The 23,427-nt window shown below is 40.5% G+C and overlaps 2 protein-coding genes across 2 annotated transcripts in view; one reads left to right on the top strand and one right to left on the bottom strand.

Moving 5' to 3' along the window:
- Nucleotides 1–9,160, top strand: part of LOC113100632 (uncharacterized) — a gene marked incomplete at its 5' end in the record, with an annotated part of 32,581 nt that extends 23,421 nt beyond the window's left edge. The window contains 20 exons of the mRNA XM_026265255.1: nt 76–209; nt 325–443; nt 1,446–1,563; nt 1,654–1,869; nt 2,271–2,441; nt 2,516–2,665; nt 2,860–2,909; nt 3,016–3,145; nt 3,280–3,362; nt 3,457–3,586; nt 4,535–4,725; nt 4,816–4,906; nt 5,063–5,195; nt 5,753–5,940; nt 6,021–6,176; nt 6,342–6,478; nt 7,127–7,275; nt 7,376–7,470; nt 7,805–8,042; nt 8,781–9,160. Of these exons, the coding sequence (XP_026121040.1) occupies nt 76–209; nt 325–443; nt 1,446–1,563; nt 1,654–1,869; nt 2,271–2,441; nt 2,516–2,665; nt 2,860–2,909; nt 3,016–3,145; nt 3,280–3,362; nt 3,457–3,586; nt 4,535–4,725; nt 4,816–4,906; nt 5,063–5,195; nt 5,753–5,940; nt 6,021–6,176; nt 6,342–6,478; nt 7,127–7,275; nt 7,376–7,470; nt 7,805–8,042; nt 8,781–8,869 (2,768 nt within the window). The remainder of the gene's footprint in view (nt 1–75; nt 210–324; nt 444–1,445; nt 1,564–1,653; nt 1,870–2,270; nt 2,442–2,515; nt 2,666–2,859; nt 2,910–3,015; nt 3,146–3,279; nt 3,363–3,456; nt 3,587–4,534; nt 4,726–4,815; nt 4,907–5,062; nt 5,196–5,752; nt 5,941–6,020; nt 6,177–6,341; nt 6,479–7,126; nt 7,276–7,375; nt 7,471–7,804; nt 8,043–8,780) is intronic.
- A 4,404-nt stretch (nt 9,161–13,564) lies between these two features.
- LOC113100637 (NACHT, LRR and PYD domains-containing protein 3-like) overlaps nt 13,565–23,427 on the bottom strand; it is a 37,899-nt gene continuing 28,036 nt past the window's right edge. Inside the window, exons 13-15 of the mRNA XM_026265263.1 lie at nt 16,152–16,325; nt 15,127–15,173; nt 13,565–14,517 (exon numbers count right to left, since the gene is read on the bottom strand). Coding sequence (XP_026121048.1) covers nt 13,940–14,517; nt 15,127–15,173; nt 16,152–16,325 — 799 coding nt within the window. The 3' untranslated portion in view covers nt 13,565–13,939. The remainder of the gene's footprint in view (nt 14,518–15,126; nt 15,174–16,151; nt 16,326–23,427) is intronic.

The raw sequence follows: 23,427 nt of genomic DNA, 5'->3' as shown, positions 1-23,427 counted from the left end.
GTGTGAGTGATTCTGATGTCCACTGATAATGAGGGTTTGTCTGACAGTGAGCCGCGTTTGTCTTTGTGTTCTCAGCTTTAGATTCAACTCCTAAATGCTATAACACTTCCAACCCGGATCTCAACTCCACCACCTGGTTTGCAGACTACATCTCTGTCTTCTTGAGCTTCGTCACACTGGATGACCTCCTCCAGTTTGGCTCCATTCAGGTGTGTCTACCCAAGCCTTGAAGAACTCTGGAAGATCAATTTTCTGTTGTTTGTATCCGTTCATCTTCTACTCACCCTTGTGTCATCGTGTTTAAACTCATAAAATCTTTTTCAGCCGTTCCTCGTGAACCTGGAGAACCTGCAGCTCTTTGGTGAGACCAGCGTTCCTGATGAAGTCTTGGAATACTATGTGTCTCTGCTGTTCGAGATGAATCCGTCCTTCAGTGCCTACTAGTGAGAGACACCAACAACACTCTCAATCACGTTACTAAACTAAACTCTTAAAAATAAAGGTTCCAACTGGAGGATTTGTCGTTTAGAACAACCATCTGGGTTTCCCAAATAACCTTTCAGTGAACAATTAGTGTGAAGTGCAGTCCCACAGGCAACACTCTTCTGTTATGCGAAACTTTTGTTCAATGGAAAGATTCCATTGGATGTTAAAGGTCCTTCATGGGACATGAGTCATACATGAGTCATTTACTGAGCCATTCTCTGAACAGTTACGCTTTATTTAGATAGTCCACCTTGCCATATTTTTCGGACTATAAGTCACACCTAAGTATAAGTCGCATCAGTCCAAAAATACATCATGTTAATTTCTCTGGGTTCATGTCAAATTATTTTTGATAAATAAGTTGCACCTGACTATAAGTCGCAGGACCAGCCAAACTATGACAAAAAGTGTGACTTATAGTCCGGAGAATACGGTAGACATTCTACTAACTATAAGTAACAATGTAACTACATGAAAGTGAAAGTGAAGTGACATTCAGCCAAGTATGGTGACCCATACTCAGAATTTGTGCTCTGCATTTAACCCATCCGAAATGCGCACACACACAGAGCAGTGAACACACACACACACACTGTGAGCACACACCCGGAGCAGTGGGCAGCCATTTATGCTGCGGCGCCCGGCGCCCGCCTACATGTCTACTAACTCTCAGAGTAGACTGTTAGATTAGGTCTAGGGTTAGTAGAATAAGTTCATAGTGTGTTGTATGATGTGGACCCATCAAAATAATGTGTTAGCAGATATTAAGCAGACTAATACTTTAATGACTGCTAGTTGACATGTAGTTACAAAGTTACTAACTGTTAGTAGCGTGTCTAAAGTGGACAATCAAAATAAAGAGTAACTGTTTTAGCCACTTGTCTGTTGGACCATATAAACTATAGATCATTTTAGACCCACAAACCAACCCAGGCTGGGTCATGTTTGTGTGTTCACAGTCTTCCTCTGAAGTTCCTCTGCTTGGCTCCTGCGAGCTCCTTCCTTCAGCTGAGTCTGGAGCAGATGAAGAACATCTCATCCAGTGTCCATCAGAACTGCATCGACATCCTTCCTGAAGTACATACAGGAGTGACTGAGTGTTTATGTCAGCTGAAATCAGCTCTGAGCTAAACCCGTGCGTGTGTGTGTGTGTGTGTGTGTGTGCAGGTGTCGGCGGCTCTGGCCAGTAACGCGCCGGTTCTGACGCTGGATACCATCACGGCTCTGGGTCAGTCGTCCACAGGTTTGAGCACGGCTCAGATCAGCGGCACTGGAGGGAATGTGCTGCTCAATGCACTCTCCGTGCTCAGACTAGTTCAGGGCTGGAACCTCGATCAGGCCATGATGATCATCCAAACCCTGCTGTCGTCTGGAGTTTACCAGGTACACACCACCAATACCTCCCAAAGCCCAATGAATCTCACAACATGTGCCTCTCAGGAACACATAGTAGAGGTGCTTCATTCCTGAGTGAATCAGTGTTGAACAAATAGTTTGAATCAAAGATTCGCTGAATCATAAAGCCTTTTTTCCCTGAAATGTATTAGTGTTGTTGAAAGGGTTGTTGAATCAGTGATTTATTCATAAAGACTGTCGTGTTGTTGAACAAAATAGTTGAATCAAGGATTCATTTCAATATAATGACAGTTTCTCATTTAATTCTTGAAAGCATCAATATTGTTGAACAGACCAGTGATTAATTGACTCATTTATATAGTTTGATTCACTTATTCATCTGTTGTTATATAATGCTAGATGTACTAACACATGTGTGTCTGTGGCAGATAAACAGTGCAGCCAGCCTGCAGAACTTGGGTTCACTGATCATCGGTGTTCAATCATCAATCTTTAACCTAATCTCAGGAAATATCTTCATTGAGGCAATGAAATCTGAACTGTTCGTGACCAATGTCTTCAGCGCACCTGTGATCGTCCAGCAGACCATCGTCAGCCAGGTGACCCTCGCTCAGATTCACACATCTCTGGTTCGGCTCAGCTCGTCTCCTGACGTCTCTCTGTCTCTCTTTAGATCATCACGGTCAACAGCTCGTCTGACGCCGTCATCACAAACGTTCCTGACCTCCTGGCCACAGAAATCCCACGTGTTTTCCTGCAGGATGTGTCACAGTCCTCCGCGGCAGCACAGACGGTCAACCAGAAGAAATGGAAACAGGAGCAGGTGCGTCAGGCGTCTGCCTCCTGATGCAGTGAAAACATGATTTCTGTTAGAAAGATAAGAGAAAAATGCTCTACTATCACTGTATTTGATCTATCTATCTATCTACTTGATTAATGGCTTGTATGTTGAGATCAATGAAGTGCATATGGTAAATAATAATAATAATGACACGATTGAATTTCTGCTCCTCTCAGGCCGTTTTGATCTTTGAAAACGTCGCTGCGCAGTTCAGCAACCCGGATGAGTGAGTGACAAGCTCTTATTAGTGAGATTAGATAGTGGTGTGTTAGTTTTGACCATGTTAACATGCGTGCGTGTGTGTGTGTGTGTGTGTGTGTGTGTGTGTGTAGCGTGTCTTTCCAGGTGCTGCAGGGCTTCACCTGTTCACGAATCCAGAGCTTCAGCTCTAGTAAAGTCATGAATCTGATCCGCGGCTGCAGACGGCGAGTCAATCAGACGCTCGTCCTGCAGGAGTCACAGGTGAACGAGCACACAATCATTCACAGGCTTTTCATGTTTTACAAACCGTTGCCATTCAGATCCAGATGAAAAAAACCTTTAAACTATCAGATGTGCAGGAGAATCATTCAGGTGTGTGTGTGTGTGTGTTTCAGCTGACCTGCATGTATCACTACATTAAGAGCGCTGATCTCACTGCTTTCTCCCAGTATCCCACTGAAGTGCTCATCTATTACAAGTACGTCAGAAAGCACAGACACTCAGATCCTCAGTCAAACTCAATCACACTGAGTTCATGAAGATCATCATGTGTGTGTTTGTCTGTGTTTCAGCTACTCGATGGTCGACAGATCTCTTTGCCGCCCGTATTTCTCATCTCTGGGCACAGCCAACTTCTCTGTTCTGTCCAGCACACTGTCCTCAAAGAAGCAGACACTGTTCAACAATGCCAGGGACTGTCTGGTAATGAACACACCGCTTTACTGACAAGATGTGCATTCATCATCGGTGATATATATTGTGCACCCCTAAGGATAACAGTGAAGGCTGACACAATGTTTCTAGAGGATTTCTCCCAAGGGTAACATGTAAAGTGTGTGTGTGTTTCTGCACCTGGATGGTTTACATGTAGAGTACCAGTACTGAGTATGGGTTACTTTTACTAGTAGTGAGCCTTGAGGTACTCCATTCTGCACTTGTGATCTATATGATACATCTTCACTGCTACGAACTGATGGATGTCAGAATTTGTACCATGCCAGTACACTTCCTCTACTGCCAACAAATGTTCTAGTATATTCAAAAGAATGCTGTGGTCGATAGTGTCGAACGCTGTGCTACAATCCAAAAGCACCATGGGTATCGCTAGGCCCCCCTTAAAATGACTCCTCAGCCCCCTAAAATTTTGTGATTAATTCCATGAACCGTACACAAATCATCACACCACAGGTTTTCTCCAGTGAAAATGAGGCACATGTAAATGCATATACTTTATAAAACAATGTTGCCATTTTCATTTAAATCTATCTATCTATCTATCTATCTATCTATCTATCTATCTATCTATCTATCTATATAAAATACCCTTGTGGGCTGAACCCCCCTCCAATGATAATCCTGGAATGGTCCCTATATAGCACTAATAGAGCGATACAACCACGATCAGGTGATAAGAGCAGGACATTTATAACTAATATCAGATCAGTTCTATGATACGCTCTAAATCCTGACTGTAAATATTCACATATATTTTGAACATAGTTGTGAAGAGACTGCCTTTTCTGCTGTTTCTTTTCTTTTGAGTGTATTTCAGATTTCTAATTAGATAAAAAGGTTCTCAGGATTAATGGAGTGCTTGTCTGGTCATGTTTGACAGATGCTGAAGTGTATATCTCATCTGCTGTGTTCCAGGGGATCTCAGGTTTCAGGATCAGTCGGGATCAGCTGGATGTTTTGGGGAACATGTGCTGTTTTCTGAGCAGCGAGTACATCCAGAGCTCAGACCCGTATGTGCTGGAGAAACTCAAGCAGTGTGTGGATCTATCAGCTGAGCAGATCTCAGCACTGGAGAGCGTCCTGCTGGGAGGAAACACCAGCTACGGGTACACACTCACACACACACACACACACACACACACACTGATCTACTGTGTGTTATACGAGCTCAGACTGACACCAGACCTTCCTCTCAGACCCTCAAACAGCTGGAACAGAACCACGCTGGAGAACCTGGACCTCCTGCCTCTGTACCTCACCACCAACATCTGGAGCAAATTCACACCGGTGCGACCGCAGGAACTGTGTGTGTGTGTGTGTGTGTGTGTGTTTCACTCATAACTCTGTCTGTGTGTGTGTGTGTGTGTGTGTGTGTGTGTGTGTGTGTGTGTGTGTGTGTGTGTGTGTTTCACTCATAACTCTGTGTGTGTGTGTGTGTGTCAGGTGATCAAGCAGAGGTTTCTGAAGACCTTCATTCGTGACCTGAGGAAGAATGATAAAGCTTCAGAGATGAAGATCCTCAACATGATGAATGAGGTCAACAAAATCTCACGAGTCAAAATGAAGAGATCTGCAGGTGAGAATCACTGCAGAAACACCACAGAACCGATAATACAGCGATGTTTGGGCTCGGGGAGATGTTTTAATGCTTTTGAAAGAGCTCACTAAGGCTGCATTTAACTGATCAAAACATTGAAATATTGTTTCTTTATCAATATCTGTCAAAAATGTAAATGATTGCTGTGATCCAAACTGAATTTTCAGCATCATTACTCCAGTCTTCAGTATTGTATCATGATAAATCTATTCCTGAATCGATTTTTTTTTTCAGAGATTATGTGATTCTCTAATTCATCGATTCTGAGCTTAGCTGTAAACAGCAGATGGCAGTGTGTGTTTTAGAAACAGTTTTGTTTCCAGTTCCTTACACACACAAACACCACTTGAACCTAAAATAATCACTCATAAAGTTCAAATAGGTTGAAGTGAATTACAAGAGAGTTCACTGTGGGCTGTGTTTCTATTAATATTGCATCATAAAACCAGAAAAGTTAAGGTGCGAGTACATTTAGATTACTCTGTTGAAGGTAAACGTGTTCTTCTTCTCGTGTGTGTTTCTCTGGTCTTCTGTAGAGACATCATGCACCGTGGGTCAGATCCTGCAGGCTCAGGTGTACAGCGACATGTTTCCGTTTGCATACGACGTGACTCAGTTTAACGCCTGCTTGAGCGTCCAAACACTGAAGGACAACCTGGAGGCTGTGACCGACAGAGTTTACGACAGGAGCTACCAGAGGATCATCCTGGACAAACTCAACCAGGTAAAACACCCACCTGAACACTGCTGTGCCTGCTGTCAATCACAGTGTTACTATAGAGACGTGTGTGTCCCGCCCCTCAGGTGTATCCGGGAGGACTGTCTGACGAGGTGCTGCAGGTTCTAGGCTCCGCCTCCCGCGCGGCCACACCTGATGATGTCAGAAAGTGGAACGTGACGAAGATCGACACCCTCTCGTCTCTGATGAACCAACGCAACGGGGACTGGGACGCAGAGATGGTACTGTGTGTGTGTGTGTGTGTGTAGTACTCCTAATGTTATTCACATGTATGCACTAGCCGCTAGTATACGAATAAAAATTGAAGTATTCTCTGGCCTTAAGAAGAGCTGAGCACCATGGAGTGTGTTGTTCTGTCAGCTGATGTGTGTGTGTGTCTCTCTCAGGTCCAGCTGCTGGTCAGTAAGTATCTGAGTGTGAATGGAAACACACTCGGCAGTAACGAGCTGAACGCTCTGGGAGGAACAAACCTGTGTGCGCTGAACACCAGTGTGCTGAGCAACATCACGGCCGCCAGCGTGGAGTGAGCACACACACACACACACTCTCACACACACACACACACACACACACTATACACAGACACACACACACACTCACACACACACGCACACACACACTATACACACACACACACACTCACACACACACACACACACTACACACACACACACACACACACACACACACTCATAGACACACACACACACACACACACACACACAAACTCATAGACACACAAACACACACACTCACACAGACACACACGCACACACACACACACACACTCACACACACTCACGCACACACACACACTCTCTCAGACACACACACACACACTCATAAACACACAGACACACACACACACACACACACAAACACACACACACAATCACACACACACACTCTCTCAGACACATACACACACACACATAGGTGTAATGGTTTTTGTTCTGTAGAAACTGTATATTCTATCACCCTTCAGCAACCCTACACCTAACCCTAACCCTCACAGGAAACTTTGTGCATTTTTACTTTCTCAAAAAAACTCATTCTGTATGATTTATAAGTGTTTTGAAAAATGGGGACATGGGTTATGTGCTCATAAGTCACCCTCTCCTTGTAATACCTGTGTCATCATCTGTGTGTGTGTGTGTGTGTGTGTGTGCAGGCGAGCGTCTGCTCTCTCTTTGACCAGCTGCAGCTCAGAGAAGTCATCGATTCTGTTCAGTATCGCTCAGAGCGCATTCATCGCAGCAAACACACGCAGTGCAAACCCCGTCAGCATCACAACATACCAGCTGCTGCAGAGCTACCTCGGTAACAACACACACACACACACACAAACACACACACACACACACATCACACTGCTGCTGTCAGGCTAAATGAGTGTGTGTGTGTGTGTGTGTGTGTGCAGGCGGTGCTGATGCGGCGTTCATCCGTACTCTTGTGAACTCCAGTGTGAATATGGACGTGCTCACATTCATGAGTCTGAAGCAGAGCGTCATTAACGTGAGTCTCCTGTCAATCATTCACTTCAAACACTCCCATCTGTTTCTGCGGCCAATCAGTGGTCAGTTCTTTAGACAACACTGAGTCATACATGTGTACGTGTGAGAGCAGACTCTGAACTCACCTCTTTCTGTGTTTGTGTCTCTGTCTCTGTGTGTGTGTGTGTGTGTGTGTGTGTGTCTGTGTGTCTCTGTGTGTGCGTGTCTCTGTCTCTGTGTGTCTCTGTGTGTGTGTGTGTGTCTCTCTCTCTCTCTGTGTTTGTGTCTCTGTCTCTCTGTGTGTCTGTCTCTCTCTGTGTGTGTGTGTGTGTGTGTGTGTGTGTGTGTGTGTGCAGGTGCTGCTCGTGCCTGAGGTCAAGGGTCTTCTGGGTGTGAATGTGGCCGATCTGAAGAGGTATGAGAGCGCAGCACAGATTCAGGAGTGGATCAGGCTCCAGCTGCAGGTGGATCTGGACTCGCTGCAGCTCGATCTGACGGGGGGCAGAAACTCCAGCGTCACACAGACCACCGTCAGCGGCACCACTACATCCAGCAGCAGCACTAAAGCTCCTTCAGTCCAGACCGGCACCACAGGTACAGACACACATCAGGACAGGAGACACGGGCACAGTGTTCACTCCACTCCTTTCTCTGTAGGAAATGAACAAACCATTCAAGTATGGTCTGCAGAAAGCTATTGTACATACAGTACATGATGCTGTTCATCAACACACTTGCATTAAACAGTGCACTTTCAGCAAAAATAAAATAAAAATAAAAATCATAACACAATCATAGAGCACAAAATATTAAGAATACATTGGATAATACATTTATAACATTTAAACTTACATCACTTGCTTCAAACAGATATTTTCAGAAACGTCATGTTAAATCAGTGTTCGTTATAAATCAGTGTTATTTTATTATAATATCAGCAAAGTTCTTCTAAATTTTTATTAATTTTAGTTAGTTTAGTACAGGTAAACTAAATGAAAATGAGAAATTACCTGAAATTAAGTGTTTACTTACTAAAAAAAACAATTTATTTTTACTGATATTTATTTATATTATATTGATATTTATGTCAATACTTTAGACATGCTACTAACAGTTAGTAACTTTGTAACTACATGTCAACTAGCAGTCATTAAAGTATTAGTCTGTCTGCATAATATCTGCTAACACTTTATTTTGATGGATCCACAACACACTGATTATTAACTTATTCTACTAACCCTAAACCTAACCTAACAGTCTACTCTGAGAGTTAGTAGACATGTAGTTCATCCAAATAAACTCACATCTCCACATCTGTGTGTCTCTCTCCAGCTGCTGGATCCAGAGTCTGGTCACATGTCTGTCTGCAGCTGCTCCTATTGGCTGTTACCACGACGACGCTGCAGCTGCTGCACTGGTGACATCATCATCGCTGCACTTCCTGTCTCTCGCTCGTCTCGTGTTTAAAGAGTTTCTGCACTTTCACTTTTCAAGCGCTCTTTCTGTCTGAATCACTCAGGATGGCTGTGGTCACATCTGACTCGTTCTTATGACGATAAATATTCAACAATGAAATGCTAAATCTCACAAACATCTCAATAATTAATAGTAATAAATACAAGGGGTTCTGTTTGCACACGTGAGAGAGACTCCCAACTGTAACCAATGTGATATAAAACTGTGTTGATTTAAAGCGTAAGATAAATAAATGCATGCTTGTTATCCTGGTTGCCAGTTTCTCATATTTATTTCTATATTAAAATATTCTCATTCTGTCTTGTTATGACTAGATGAGCTGTATTTCCTCCTCTGTGCATTCTTTCCTATTCGTGCAACATTTTAAATTCTTACAGAAGAAAGTGAACTTAAAAAATACTATTTATTAGACTTAATGGAATAAGACATTAATTTTACAGAGCTGTCAGAGTTAACTAAGACTAAACTGAAATCATTCAACATAGTTACTTGAAAAAAAAGTTAAGTGAAATAAAATATAAAAACCTAAATTCAGTTCCTTTCTCATTTTCATTTCATTTAGTTCATCTTGAACTGAAACTGAATCTAATACCCCTAAAAATATATATCAAAATATAATAATATGAAATATCCCTGAATGAATTGCTGATGTATTAAAGCATGTACAAGAATGAACTACACAATTAGACAAATATAAATCTTGCTCTAAATTTGCTTAAACAGTGAACTGATTGACCTGCCATGAACAACATCTTACACAGAAACATCACAAATAATAAAAACGTTGTATATCAATTAATAATTTGAAAGATTTCTATTTTGTCATTGCAGACCCAGTATATTCTGATAAAGCATTATTTTTCAGACTCGTCTCTCTGTGGAGGAATCAGATCGAGTTCATCTTTCTCAGTTAAAGCAGTCCAGACAGTCTTCTCTGATCAGAGTCATTTGAAGATCGTTCTCCAGACGTGTCTTGATCTTGAAGAAGACTGGATCAGTTTCTCTTCTGAGTGTGATCCCTTCTTTGGGATGGAAAGAAACACCAGGAACATCAAGATTGTGTGGCGTTTTTTATCCGTAACGGTCTGTCAGGATGTAAGATCCAATAACTTGATTTTTCAATCTTCTCAACATTTTCTTTTGCGTAATCATCAAATGGAAGAAGGTAGACATGTAGAACGAAAGCTTCAGAGCGCATGTAGAGAAGAAGATCGCAGTGTTTGTCCCATCTCATTATCCATCTTATAATGAATGTGTTAATAGAGAAGGATGGTTGGTCTCGTGTGAGCTGAACAGGTTCTACAGTTATTCCCTCATCTTCTACACTGAGGACGTTCACAGTTTCTCTGAGGGAAGCTTCAGACTCTCCTAACAGATGAACTTTCCCTGAGAACACGTCACGTCCATCAGTGGAGAGATCCCGTGCACTACAGTCTCTCCAGCTGTGTTTGATACGCTTATTCAGCAGATCTAAAATCACTCTAACATTCATTAAAGTCATTAAAGACGCTTCACGGAGAAAGGGAAGCTAGCTAGTATAAATTATAGCAAAACATTTATAAACAATAATGCTTATTAGTACTATAGTTCATATACAAATAATAGAGGAAAGATGGGTAAGAAAAAGGTAAGGCCAGTATTTGTTTTTAAATTCATTCACTGTTACCGTTGTGACAAGAAGTTCTTTTTTGAATACAGGTTTTATTTAACCTCCACAAACTATATTCTCTAACAAGAAGTTTTAAATCAGTGTTCACTATAAATCAGTGTTATTTTACTATCACTATCATATCAGTAAAGTTATTCTACACTTTTTATTAGGTTTAGTTAGTTTTGTACTAAATGAAAATGAGAAATTACTTGAAATTAAATGTTTAGAGTCAGACATTATTCAATCTTCACTGAGTTATAAGCAATAAAGGCTTTAACTCTGGCTTTTAAAAACTCTCTTATTAGAAAAATGTAAAATTCAATCAGTTGCCGATACCGATTTTACAGTAACTGACCAAGTTTTGAAGCTAGGATAGGCAATGTTTTTCATAACTATTTTGTGTTATAATCTGAGAGCAATCAATTAGTAAAGTGATCTATATGGTAACTTTAGTATAGGGACCAATTCTTACTATTAACTAGTTGCTTTTTAGCATGCATATTATTAAGAAAGTTGCATGCCTATTATAAAAATAAAAAAAAAACTCAGCTCTTTTTAACATTAATAATAATAATAATGAAGCTAAAGTTTTTTTTTTTTTTTTTTTTTTGTAGAAATTAAGATTGTTTAAAGGATTTCTGAAGGATTGTGTGACTGGAGTAAGGATGTAAAAGATTAATTCAGTCTGAAAGTCACCTTTGATTGTTCCTAATAAATTGTTTAACTGCACTCCCAAATGGATATTAAATTATGTTGTGGGATAATTAAATATATTCTAAATAAACAACAAACATTAAATTATATACATTTATTTTGTTCTCACATTCTTTCTTGTTAGTCCTCCCTCACAGTGGCACAGCTGAATGAGAGGCTCATTATGCAGCTCATTATGCAGGCCTTTGTCTTCTCTGGTGTAAATCACAATGATATTCATGATAGTTGACTCCTACTCGCATATGACTTTTACCAACAAAAGGTGTCTTAGAAAATTTAAATCAATATATTGTTTTCTGTGAGTAAACATGATGATTTTCACATAATTTAGAAAGAAAAATTCTAGGCTACAAGCTCCAGTTCTCAACTGTTCCGGCAACCCATGTTATGTATGTGTTTTATTGCCTTATTCAAGTGACTTAACATTTTTAGTTTTTCACTAACCACGCAGACGATTTTTTTCTCAAAAACACAATCATGTACATACATGCATTTCACATATTATTATAGCCCAGTTTGTGCTGATTGCAGTGAGATTAGACTTTACCCATTTAGATAAATTTCAGGGCATGACAAAACTTCTCCAGGCCCCAAAAATACCCTTAGACCTGCCCTGTTCTGCTTTTAAGGGACTCATTAGATCATCCAGCACTTTATCTTTATATTTAGACCCATATGAAATCCCAGTGGGCAAACTATCATCACGTAACTATAAGATTAGATTGCTTTTTCAAAAGGAGCTTGTAACAACTCCATATTGGAGGAATGTGCTTGATCATATTGATTAAAAAAAGTATGTCTTCAGAATATATAATAACTAACAAGGTTAGAGAAATCTCATTAAAATTGTTACACAGATTTTACTCGGCAAAAGTGTTTTTGAAAAGGTTTAAATCAGACAGAGATACAAGCTGTTGTTTTAGATTATTTATTTTTATGTTTACATAGGTTTGTAAATGGTTCTTTGCATGTAATGCCACCTCTTTGTATGCAATATTGACATTGACTATACTTTTATCTGTGCTACCTTGGCATTAAAATAAAAATAAAAAAACGAATCAATTCTCTTTCCGGCTCAGACTGCACTGACTGAAACAGGACTAGACTAATTCCAGAACAGAACCTAGAGACTACTGCACATCCGCGACTGAACGAATCACTCCCCGAGACGACTCATTCTTCCTGAGTCACATTAAAGATTCGTTCAACATGAACAAATCGCTCAAGAACGACCCATTACTACACACTGAAGAACACACTGAAGAACTGCATTATAGCTGATGTCCTCAGATAAAGTCCAGCTCGGTGTAAAAGATAACAGCTTTTGTTGCTTCATAGTCCTTCGAGCTTAGAAGCGATGTTAAAGTCAGAAACACTATAATGATGTTCATTCTCTTAAAGCTGTGTGTGTGTGTGTGTGTGAGAGAGGGAGAGAGAGTGTGTGTTTGATTGAGTGTATTGTGTCTGCTGTGAGCTGTGTGTGTGTGTCTTTGAGTGAGTGTGTGTGTGTCTGTGAGGTGTGTGTGTGTGTCTCTGAGTGAGTGTGTGTGTGTGTGCGTGTGTGTGTCTGTGAGAGAGAGAGAGAGAGAGTGTGTGTGTTTGATTGAGTGTATTCTGTCTGCTGTGAGCAGTGTGTGTGTGTGAGTGTCATCTGTAGAGAAGTATGTTAGGATCTTCAGGGAACTGAGAGGAAGTGTAAAAGCTTCAGTTAAGGCAGAGATGTACTCTGGTGACGAGATTAGAGGAAGGTTCGAGTCTAACACTTGTTCTCTCAGTAGAACTAGCATCACAGTGTGAGAGAACTGAAGCTCTTCACCGACACACACCTGTTCATGGAATATTGAAACCAGTTAACGCTCAGAGGACTTCTGTGATGTTAATGAGTAACTTTCTGTTCTTGTGCTGGTGGAGAAATAATAAAGCATAAAAGAGCATCATTTCAGAAGAAGAGATGCTGATGAAGATGTTCTAGTGATCCAGCAGCAGATTGAAGCTCTGAAGCTCCTGAAAGACTGAATTAGAGCCAGATCAACTGTGTTCAGCAGCGATACTGTGAGTGTTTGGACACAATTCATTCAGTGAATCGAGTGTTAAATCAGCGCAGACAGAAAAATAAAGCAGACGATCAGGAGACGGATTCATTCAGAGTCAATTCAGCCTCTGATCTCAATCACATTCATGATTATTCACACTGTCATCAGTTCACATCAGGATTCAGAAACCAGTTCAGGATCAAATGAGTCACTCATGGACTTTTATTACATTTCATGAGCAGTTTACAATAGAAAGTTCTGTAAGACAATAAAAAACGAATTAAGATGAATAGAAATGTAATTATGTGAGATTTGATGAGCAGTTTACAAGATTCAGAACAGTATGAGTCTGATCTAGATTCATAACTTCTGTATGATGATCAAAAACTGATTAAAAATGAATAGAAATGTACAGTAATGTGAGATTTGATGAGCAGTTTACAATAGAAATATTAAAGCACACATATTACTCTCTTTATTAAAGATTCAGAACAGTATGAGTCTGATCTAGATTCATAACTTCTGTATGATGATCAAAAACTAATTAAAAATGAATAGAAATGTACAGTAATGTGAGATTTGATGAGTTTGTGTGAAGATCAGAAAGAGTCTCTCTGTCATTTAATATCACACAGAGACAGTGAGAAACCAGGATTAACCCCAAATCCAGCGTAGAGGGGTTCAGTGAATGTGGTGTTGAGTGTGTGTAAGTGTGTGAGTGTGTGTGTGTCAGAGACGCTGTAGAAGGACAGAACACCAGCAGACACATCCACATACACTCCTACTCTATTAGAAATCACTCCTACTCTATTAGAATACACTCCTACTCTCTTACATGATGAACGGACAGCAGGAATAACAGTTCTGTTATTGTTGTGAAGTACAGAGAATCTGTTATAAAAGCACTCCAGACTCCAGGATTTGTCATTGTTTCCAAACACACAGTCATCACTCCATTCTCCTTTCCTGTTGATTGCTTTATATGACACTGATATAACAGCAGATCCGCTCCATTCAGTCTCCCAGTAACAGCGTCCAGTCAGACTCTCCACACACAGAACCTGAGGAACATCAAATCTCTCAGGATGATCAGGATACAGCTGATGATCTCTCACATGTGTGATCTTCTTGTTCTCATCAGACAGAACGAGTTGAGTGTGTGCTGTGTTTGGATCCAGTGTGAGATCACAGGCATCTGAACACAAGAAGAGAGAAACATCAAGAACAACACAACACTGAAGATGTCTGTGTGTTTACAGCTTTGACTAGATTTACAAAGTCCAGAATGTCCTCATCATTCACCGATGTGTTCACTAATATAGTGAAAGCTGTGTTTCAGTGTTAAAGTGTAATGATAGTAGGTTTCTGTTCGCTCTGACAGACGCTTCTTTCAGATGAATCTGTGTGTGTCTGTGTGTCTGTGTAGATCATCAACACTTTCTATTTACAGTGTGTTTCCGCTGATCACTGTAGCCAATCACAGACGTGTTTGTTGAGAGCGTCAACACAGCGGCCAATTTCAAGAAAATTAACTTTCTTGGACTGAAATATAGAGGTCAAAATATTTGTGTTATTGGTTTAAAAAACATATTAAAAATATATTTTCAGAAATAATCACAAATAAATGACCCAAATTATATTGGTGTAAAATATATTTACATATATTTGATCCTGAAGAACAAAAGCAATCATCAGTAGGATTGGATATATTTTTTTATCTAATAATATCGAATTTTATCGATTCCAATTCCGCTTATCGATTCCGTGTGTGTGTGTGTGTGTGTGTGTGTATGTGTAGACCTACACTTTGGTAGTCCTGCTCTCATCCTGATCTCTCTTCCATGATCCACACTACAAACACACAAACACACATTATTGTAGATCTGCATCACTCACACACACACACACACACACACACTTAGTATGTCAGTATTACGTCAGTTTCACACATACTCCGTCTGCAGTCCGTGTGCGTTACGTGTGTGGTGCTGAAGCGGCACGGACTCATTGTGCTTTCACACAGTTTGCAGTCCACTACAGATCCGCGGCTTGTTAGTTCACAAACACAACATTTGTTCATTATTTTTATATTTCAAATCATATAAAAATAATAATATTAATAACCCTTTTCAGCATTGTGAGTCTTTTATCACAGAACAGAAACAATCTTTCATAATCAGACATCAGTTTAAACTCAATAAATATAAATAACATATTATTCATGCATTTGACTTCTAGGTTTGTATAATAAGCTGCTCAAGCAAGCGGCAAAATATTTTAACTTAACATTGTAGCCTACTTTTCTTGTTAGGATATCACAAATATGTAAAATGAAAACACTGACAGAAACAGTCGACTCTCATGCCTTTTGCATTTAAATCTTTATCACAAGCAATCCCACGGGTCTTAATGAACTTTGTTTTTCTGCTTCCATAAAACATATTATGTTGCCTTGTTTATCTTAAGGTGCTCTTTTTCTTGTGTTAAACCTAGCCAAAAACCCATGTGTTGAGTGTGAAGCACAGTAGGCTTTAATTAATACACATTTATTGTGAAATGACTGCATTTCCATGTCAATCCATGTTCATTTTTCCCACGAACAATGCGCTGTTACTTTAATTCAGCGCATGCAGCACAGCAAAAATAGACTCAGTACGTTAACAATCGCTGCACTGCTGCAGATGCACTGCTCTTTGAACACACTGACGGACTGCAACCTCGTTCAGTATGAACGCTGGAATCCGTTATCATGGGTGTGTAAAAAAATTACACAACGCATACGCACTGCAGATGGAGTATGTGTGAAACAGGCGTTAGTGTTTAACATACTTGAGTTTCTCCAGTGTATAGTTTGGATCCTCCAGTTTGTGATTGAGCAGCTGTACTCCTGATGGTTCTGGGTGATTGTAGCTCAGATCCAGCTCTCTCAGGTGTGAGGGGTTTGAACTCAGAGCTGAAGACAAATAACCACAGCCTTCCTCTGACACCATACAGTCAGACAACCTACAGACACAGAGACAGATCATCTACAGACACACACAGAAAGATCAATTTGGCACGATGATGCTTTTGAATTAAATCAATAGATCCCTATAGGTCTAATCACACCAGGCACAATTATTTGTCACACAAAAAAAGCAAGGAATTGTTTTTCCTTATGTGTGTACACTTTTTCGCAGTGACTCCTCTCTACACAGAATTGAAAAATAATTACACTACAATACACAGATTTTTGTGAATAGAAAAGGTTGGGAGGGGCCTTGCACTATTGACTCTGAGAGCAGGGGGTCCTGAGGTAAAAAGATCGAGAACAACTGCTCTAGAAAAATACAATGGATTACAAGGCTGTAGAGAACAGTGCACTATTGCAGACTTATATACAGGTTTTAATTACATTATTTTAATATTGTCAGTCGTGAACTAAAGTGGGCCGTTCTAAGCATCAAACTTTAGGGCTGAATACCCAGCTAGAATTTTTTTGTTCTAAAAATATTCTAAGAACATTTCCATGGATTGTTCTTACAATGTTTTTAGTGGATAGTTTTATTTTTGTTACCAGAACGTTCTCTCAAAAGATATGATAACATTCTCTAGAAACATTCTAAATATGTTTATTAATAACATTATTAGAACATTATCACCTAACATTCTTATTAAGATTTAATCAGATGCCTTGCCTTGCCTTGTTTAAAGTAATAGTTTGTTTGATGTCACCATAATGGTGATAAGTGTTGGTTTCAGTTGTGCAATTTGACACTTGACTTGGCAGTGTTGTGCTTTAGCTGCTATAATCTTTATTGTGGCAAAAAAAAAGCAAGTTAACATCTGGTTTGATGGTCCTGGTTGCTTACTGGTGATTAACACATCATCACATATGTGATCTGTTTACCCATTGTCACCAAATCTAATGTATGGTGTTAGTTACATGTAAAGCAACTTAATGGCTCAACAGCCTGAGACACAGCTGAATTTAAAGGTCCCCTTCTTCGTGATTCCATGTTTTAAACATTAGTTAGTGTGTAATGTTGTTGTTAGAGTATAAATAATATCTGTAAAATGCTAAAGCTCAAAGTTCAATGCCAAGCGAGATATTTGATTTAACAGAATTCGCCTACAAAAAACGACCCGTTTGGACTACATCCCTCTAGTTCCTGCAGGAATGACGTCACTAAAACAGTTTTTTTGACTAACCTCCGCCCACATGAATTCACAAACAGGGGGCGTGGCCTTGTTGCACTCCGACGGAGAAGAGGAAGAGCTGTTTGTTTTTGTCGCCATGTCGTTGAAACGCTGTTTTTTTTTTATCTTGGAGTCCAATCATCTTTGTTTGGTCTTCCCAGGAACGCTGTACTTTGAGATTAATGGTTACAATTTATGTTTAACTCGGTTCCCGAACATTATAATGCACATGTAAAACTATGTGCAGCTCATTTTGCTGAGGACTTGCTGAGGACAACTTTCTCATCTCAATCAGTTTAATGCCGGATTTGCACAAAGATTATTCTTGAAAGATGGAGCAGTTCCCTCTTTGTCTGGAGAAGGCGTTGTTTATGGACCACAACCGGTAAGTGTATTTTATTATTTAAGTTGGTGCGTTTAACAGTTTCTGTAACTTATTACACAAAGGGCAACGCTGTTTAGCTTTGTTAACTAGATGTTAGGGCTGTGCAAAAAGACGAATGCGGTTTTCATGCGCATCTCTTCAGTAAAAACGCTCCTGTGATTATAAGTACATCTCCAGCACATACTCCTGCCCACTTGCTTCTCAAAACTACTCCAAAACTAGTCCAATCACGTTACCAGGAGGGCAGCCAGCTCTCAGCTGCTGTCGAATCACAGCACAGGAACCGCTGGCCCAATCAGAACTCGTTACGTATTTCTGAAGGAGAGACTTCATAGAACAAGGAAGTCATCAGCCCGCTTTTGTGACAGGGAAAACGGCGGTATACAGATAAGTGAATTGTGTGAAAAATACTGTGTTTTTTTACACGTGAAACATGAACACATGTTATATTGCACATTGTAAACACAATCAAAGCTTCAAAAAAGCGCGTAAAACGGGACCTTTAAAGCAGACTATTTCAATAATTAGAAAAAAATATACACTTTTTTTTTTTTTCTCACACAAACATCAGGATTCAATGTATGAATCTCAACAATGGTGACATGCTGCAATGTATTCTGGGTACATCACACAAAACTCATTCATGTCACCCAGAATGCATTGCGGCATGAAGCATGTCACCATTGATTCATACACAAATTCTTGAGGTCTCTGTGTGTCTAAGCTTTCTCTGGTTCATTAACAACAAAATTTAAAAAGAACAGATAAAATATGATATAAACTTGTATGCTTTTATGCCTTGCATCTGCTGTAGTCACTAATGTTAAATCAATAGCATATAACTCCAGATAAAACAAGCTGACCAGATTACTACATGAGGAAAGTTCTAATATCAGCAAGTACCAACATCACCTGATGATATTTGTATCTCACTGTTTTCGCTGTAACAAATATAGCTACAGCAGTTAAATGAACCGTAACTGAAAGAGTCATACTGCCTAAGTATTGATCACCATAATGGTGACATCAAGCTAAACTATTATTTTCAATAAACACCTCTGTTAATCGCAATAAGAACTTTTTTACATGTATGACAGAAATAAATCTTGTTTTTAATAAGTGAAGTTGGTAATACTGTTTCTGGAGTTATTTACACTAGAGTTTGACACCAAACAGAGGTTGGGTTTTCACTTGCAACCAACATTTCACTTCTGAGCAATGTCAGTCCACATCTAGTGTGATGGGAAGCTTAATTAGAATGTTAGAGAATAATGTTGTAACAATGTTATCAATATACATTTTTTGAATGTTTTTAGAGAATGTTATCCTAACTTTTAGCAGAACATTCTGGGAACTAAAATAAAACTAGCCGCTGAAAACATTCCTAGAACATTAAACATTTCTAGGTGAATATGAGTCCCACTTCGGCCTGTATCTTAGAACAGATTTATTCTTACATGTTCTTTATAAAGAATATAATATCTGTGAATTATGTGATCTGAAGAGCACTGTCTGTTTTCTTCACCATGCGCGAGTGTTATGATTAAGAGCACGTCAATCGTGTGATCATATCTCCTGCCATTCTGTACATAAAAATAAACAGTCGAGCAACATAGAAGGACAGCAGCTTGTGAGTGTTTTGTCTTGTTTTCTCATCAGACTAGTGTGTGATCATCATTGCTAGGAAAGTTTTTTTGGTTTAAATTGTGTGTGTCTTACCGTGGTTAATACGTGCTGAAAGTGGCGCTTGGTTTTGCGTTTGCCTATCGCGGGACTGCCTGGTTTCGATCTGCTAAATAGTGAGGCGTGGCCAGCTGACTTCAATCACAGGTAATCAGGCTAATACAAAGCACTAGGTTTCACCGCGGCAGCGGTCGCGGCAACCCTCGTGTGAACCCTCCTCGTGTGAAGACCGATGAGTGTAAAGACAATCGACTCTACCTGTGCGACTCCACCGAGCAAGGACACCGACAGGGCACCTGAGTATTGCTTTTCTCTTTTTCCACTCTTTGTATAGTTTGTTCTCAAATATATCTTACACTTGTAGTCACTATGTGCTTTCAGATCTCTACTATCACTACTAACACTCGGAGAGCACGCTATGTACGTCGCAGGAAGGCCTGTCTGACATACCTACGCCATGTCCCTCTGACCTCAACTACTATGCTCTCTATTCCAGTTGGTCTCTGGAACTGCCAGTCTGCAGTTAACAAAGCAGACTTCATTTCCTCTATTGCTACCCATTCCGGTCTCAACCTCATGGCACTGACAGAGACTTGGATCAAACCTGAAGATACTGCCACCCCTGCAGCCCTCTCTACTAATTTCACTTGTTCCCACACTCCTCGTACCACTGGGAGGGGTGGAGGTACGGGTCTCCTTATATCCAAAGAATGGAAATTTGAACTTCAGCCATCACCTACAGGTACTGGTTCATTTGAATCACATGCCATTACTGTAACCCACTCTGTTAAAATCCACTTTGTGGTCATTTATCGTCCTCCAGGTCAACTGGGAAACTTCTTGGAGGAGTTGGATGTGCTGCTATAAAACTTTCCTGAAGATGGTACTCCTCTGGTACTGCTTGGTGACTTCAACATCCACTTAGATAAACCCCAGGCTGCTGACTTCAAAACTCTGCTCACCTCATTTGATCTCAAGGTAGTGTCCACTACAGCGACTCACAAATCGGGCAACCAACTTGACCTCATCTACACGCGCGGTTGCTCTGTGGACACCTCTTCAGTTGCTCCACTGCACACCTCTGATCACTTCCAACGCAGGTCACCTTTCGACGGAACATACGCTCACTCTCTCCATCTCGCCTATCTGCTGTGGTTTCATCCTCTCTTCCACCATTCTCTCAGTTTTCTGCTCTGGACACGAACAGTGCTACGGACACTCTTTGCTCCACTTTAACATCTTGCTTGGACAACTTTTGCCCACTGTCGTCTAGACCAGCACGCATTGCCCCATCTGCCCCCTGGCTGTCCGAGGTTCTCCGTGAACATCGCTCTAAACTCAGGGCTGCAGAGAGGAAATGGCAGAAATCAAAAAACTCTACGGACCTCAGTGTGTATCAATCTCTCCTCTCTTCCTTCTCTGCAAATGTCTTCACAGCTAAAACATCCTACTACCACAACAAAATTAACAGCTGCTGTGACGCTCGGACACTATTCAAGACTTTCTCTTCTCTTCTTAATCCGCCGCCTCCACCTCCTCCATCGACTCTTACAGCGGACGACTTTGCAGCTTTCTTCACAAATAAGACGAGATCCATCAGTGAACAATTCTCCACACCACAGACTGAGGAAAACTTCACAATGACTGATGCACACTCTTTATCCTCCTTCTCTCCACTCTCAGAGATGGACGTCTCCAAAATTCTCCTGTCCAATCATCCTACTACTTGTCCACTTGATCCTATCCCCACTCACCTCCTCCAAGCGATCTCTTCTTCAGTCATACCTTCACTTACTCACATTATCAACTCCTCTCTTCACTCTGGAACATTTCCCTTAGCATTCAAGCAGGCTCGGGTAAGCCCACTGCTCAAGAAACCATCTCTAAATCCAGCGCTTCTTGAAAACTACAGACCGGTATCCCTTCTTCCATTCATTGCAAAGACACTTGAGCGGGCTGTGTTCAACCAGCTTTCTATGTTCCTTGGACAGAACAACCTCCTGGACAGCAACCAATCTGGCTTCAAAAGTGGCCACTCAACTGAGACTGCTCTGCTCAACTGAGACTAGCAAGAGCAGCTTCAAAATCCTCTGTACTCATCTTACTGGACCTGTCTGCTGCTTTTGACACTGTTAATCACCAGATTCTCCTGTCTACCCTCAGAAAGATGGGCATCTCTGGAACTGCACTCCTGTGGGTTAAGTCCTACCTCTCTGACAGATCCTTCAGTGTGTCTTGGAGGGGTGATGTTTCAAAGTCACACCACCTTGCTACTGGGGTTCCACAAGGCTCAGTACTTGGACCACTTCTCTTCTCCATCTACATGACATCTTTAGGATCTGTCATTCAGAAGCACGGCTTTTCTTATCACTGCTACGCTGATGACACCCAACTCTACTTCTCATTCCAGCCTGATGACCCGACGGTAGCTGCTCGCATTTCAGCCTGTCTGAGTGACATTTCTAGCTGGATGAATGACCATCACCTTCAGCTTAACCTTACAAAGACTGAACTACTGGTGATTCCAGCTAACCCATTGATTAATCACAACTTCTCTATACAGCTGGGCTCGTCAACCATAACTCCTTCGAGGACAGCCAGAAACCTAGGAGTTGTGATGGATCATCAATTAAGCTTCACTGACCACATTGCTACAACGACCCGGTCCTGCAGGTTTGCCTTATACAACATTAGGAAGATTAGACCCTTCCTGTCAGAGCAAGCAACCCAACTTCTTGTCCAAGCTCTTGGTCTCTCCAGATTGGACTATTGTAATGCTCTCCTGGCTCTTCCTGCATGTACTGTCAAGCCTCTGCAAATGATCCAGAATGCAGCAGCGAGGGTTGTCTTCAATGAGCCAAAAAAAGCTCATGTTACTCCTCTCCTCATCAGGTTACACTGGCTACCAGTAGCTGCTCGCATCAAATTCAAGGTACTGATGCTTGCCTACAAGACGACCACTGGCACGGCACCAACTTACCTAAACTCACTGGTTAAATCTTATGTGCCCTCCAGAAGTTTGCGCTCTGCAAGTGAACAACGCCTTGTGGTGCCATCCCAAAGAAATTCAAAATCACTCTCACGGACCTTTTCCTGGACTGTGCCCAGCTGGTGGAATGACCTCCCAATCTCAATTTGTACAGCTGAGTCTTTACTCATTTTCAAGAAACATCTAAAGACTCATCTTTTTCGCCTGCACTTAACCTACTAACACCAGTACTTTTCCTTTTCTTGTCTTTTTCATTTAAGTAAAAAAAAAAAAAAAAATTATATACACCTGGCTATGCGTTCTGTACTAGACTAACTGAGACTTGTCATGGCACTTGTATTCTGTTGTTGTTCTCTTGTTGACCTGACTGCTTCTATTGTTCTCATTTGTAAGTCGCTTTGGATAAAAGCGTCTGCTAAATGATTAAATGTAAATGCAAATGTAAAAAAATTTGATTTTTTTTTCTACACACAAAATATATCTTCACAATATTTGTTTGCTTTCATATTTCATATGTGCTTTTATGCAGCTCATGGAATTTTCATTACAATAAAGGATGTTTATTACAAATTAAAAGCAGGTGTATATTTTAAGATGTGTTCTTGTAAGCATTATAGATGGTTTGTGTTTATTTATCTTAATTTAATGCTGTGTGTTGAGCAGTGGAGGATGTTAACTTCATATACGAGACACATATCTGAGGTTGTTGTTCAGCGCCACCTAGTGTGCAGGAGAGAATTAGCAGAAGGTGATCAATCGTTTGCCCTTGGTGTGAAAGCACTGTTCATCTGCTATTTCAAGAATAGTATAAATTAATAAGATAAGGATTAACTTTTATTTGAATCATCTTTGTCAATTAAAGCTATGAT

Source organism: Carassius auratus, unplaced genomic scaffold, assembly GCF_003368295.1.
Source record: "Carassius auratus strain Wakin unplaced genomic scaffold, ASM336829v1 scaf_tig00217318, whole genome shotgun sequence".
NCBI classification, from domain to species: Eukaryota; Metazoa; Chordata; class Actinopteri; order Cypriniformes; family Cyprinidae; genus Carassius; species Carassius auratus.
Note: the sequence above shows the minus strand (reverse complement) of the source record. Positions and strands in the feature narration are given on the sequence as shown.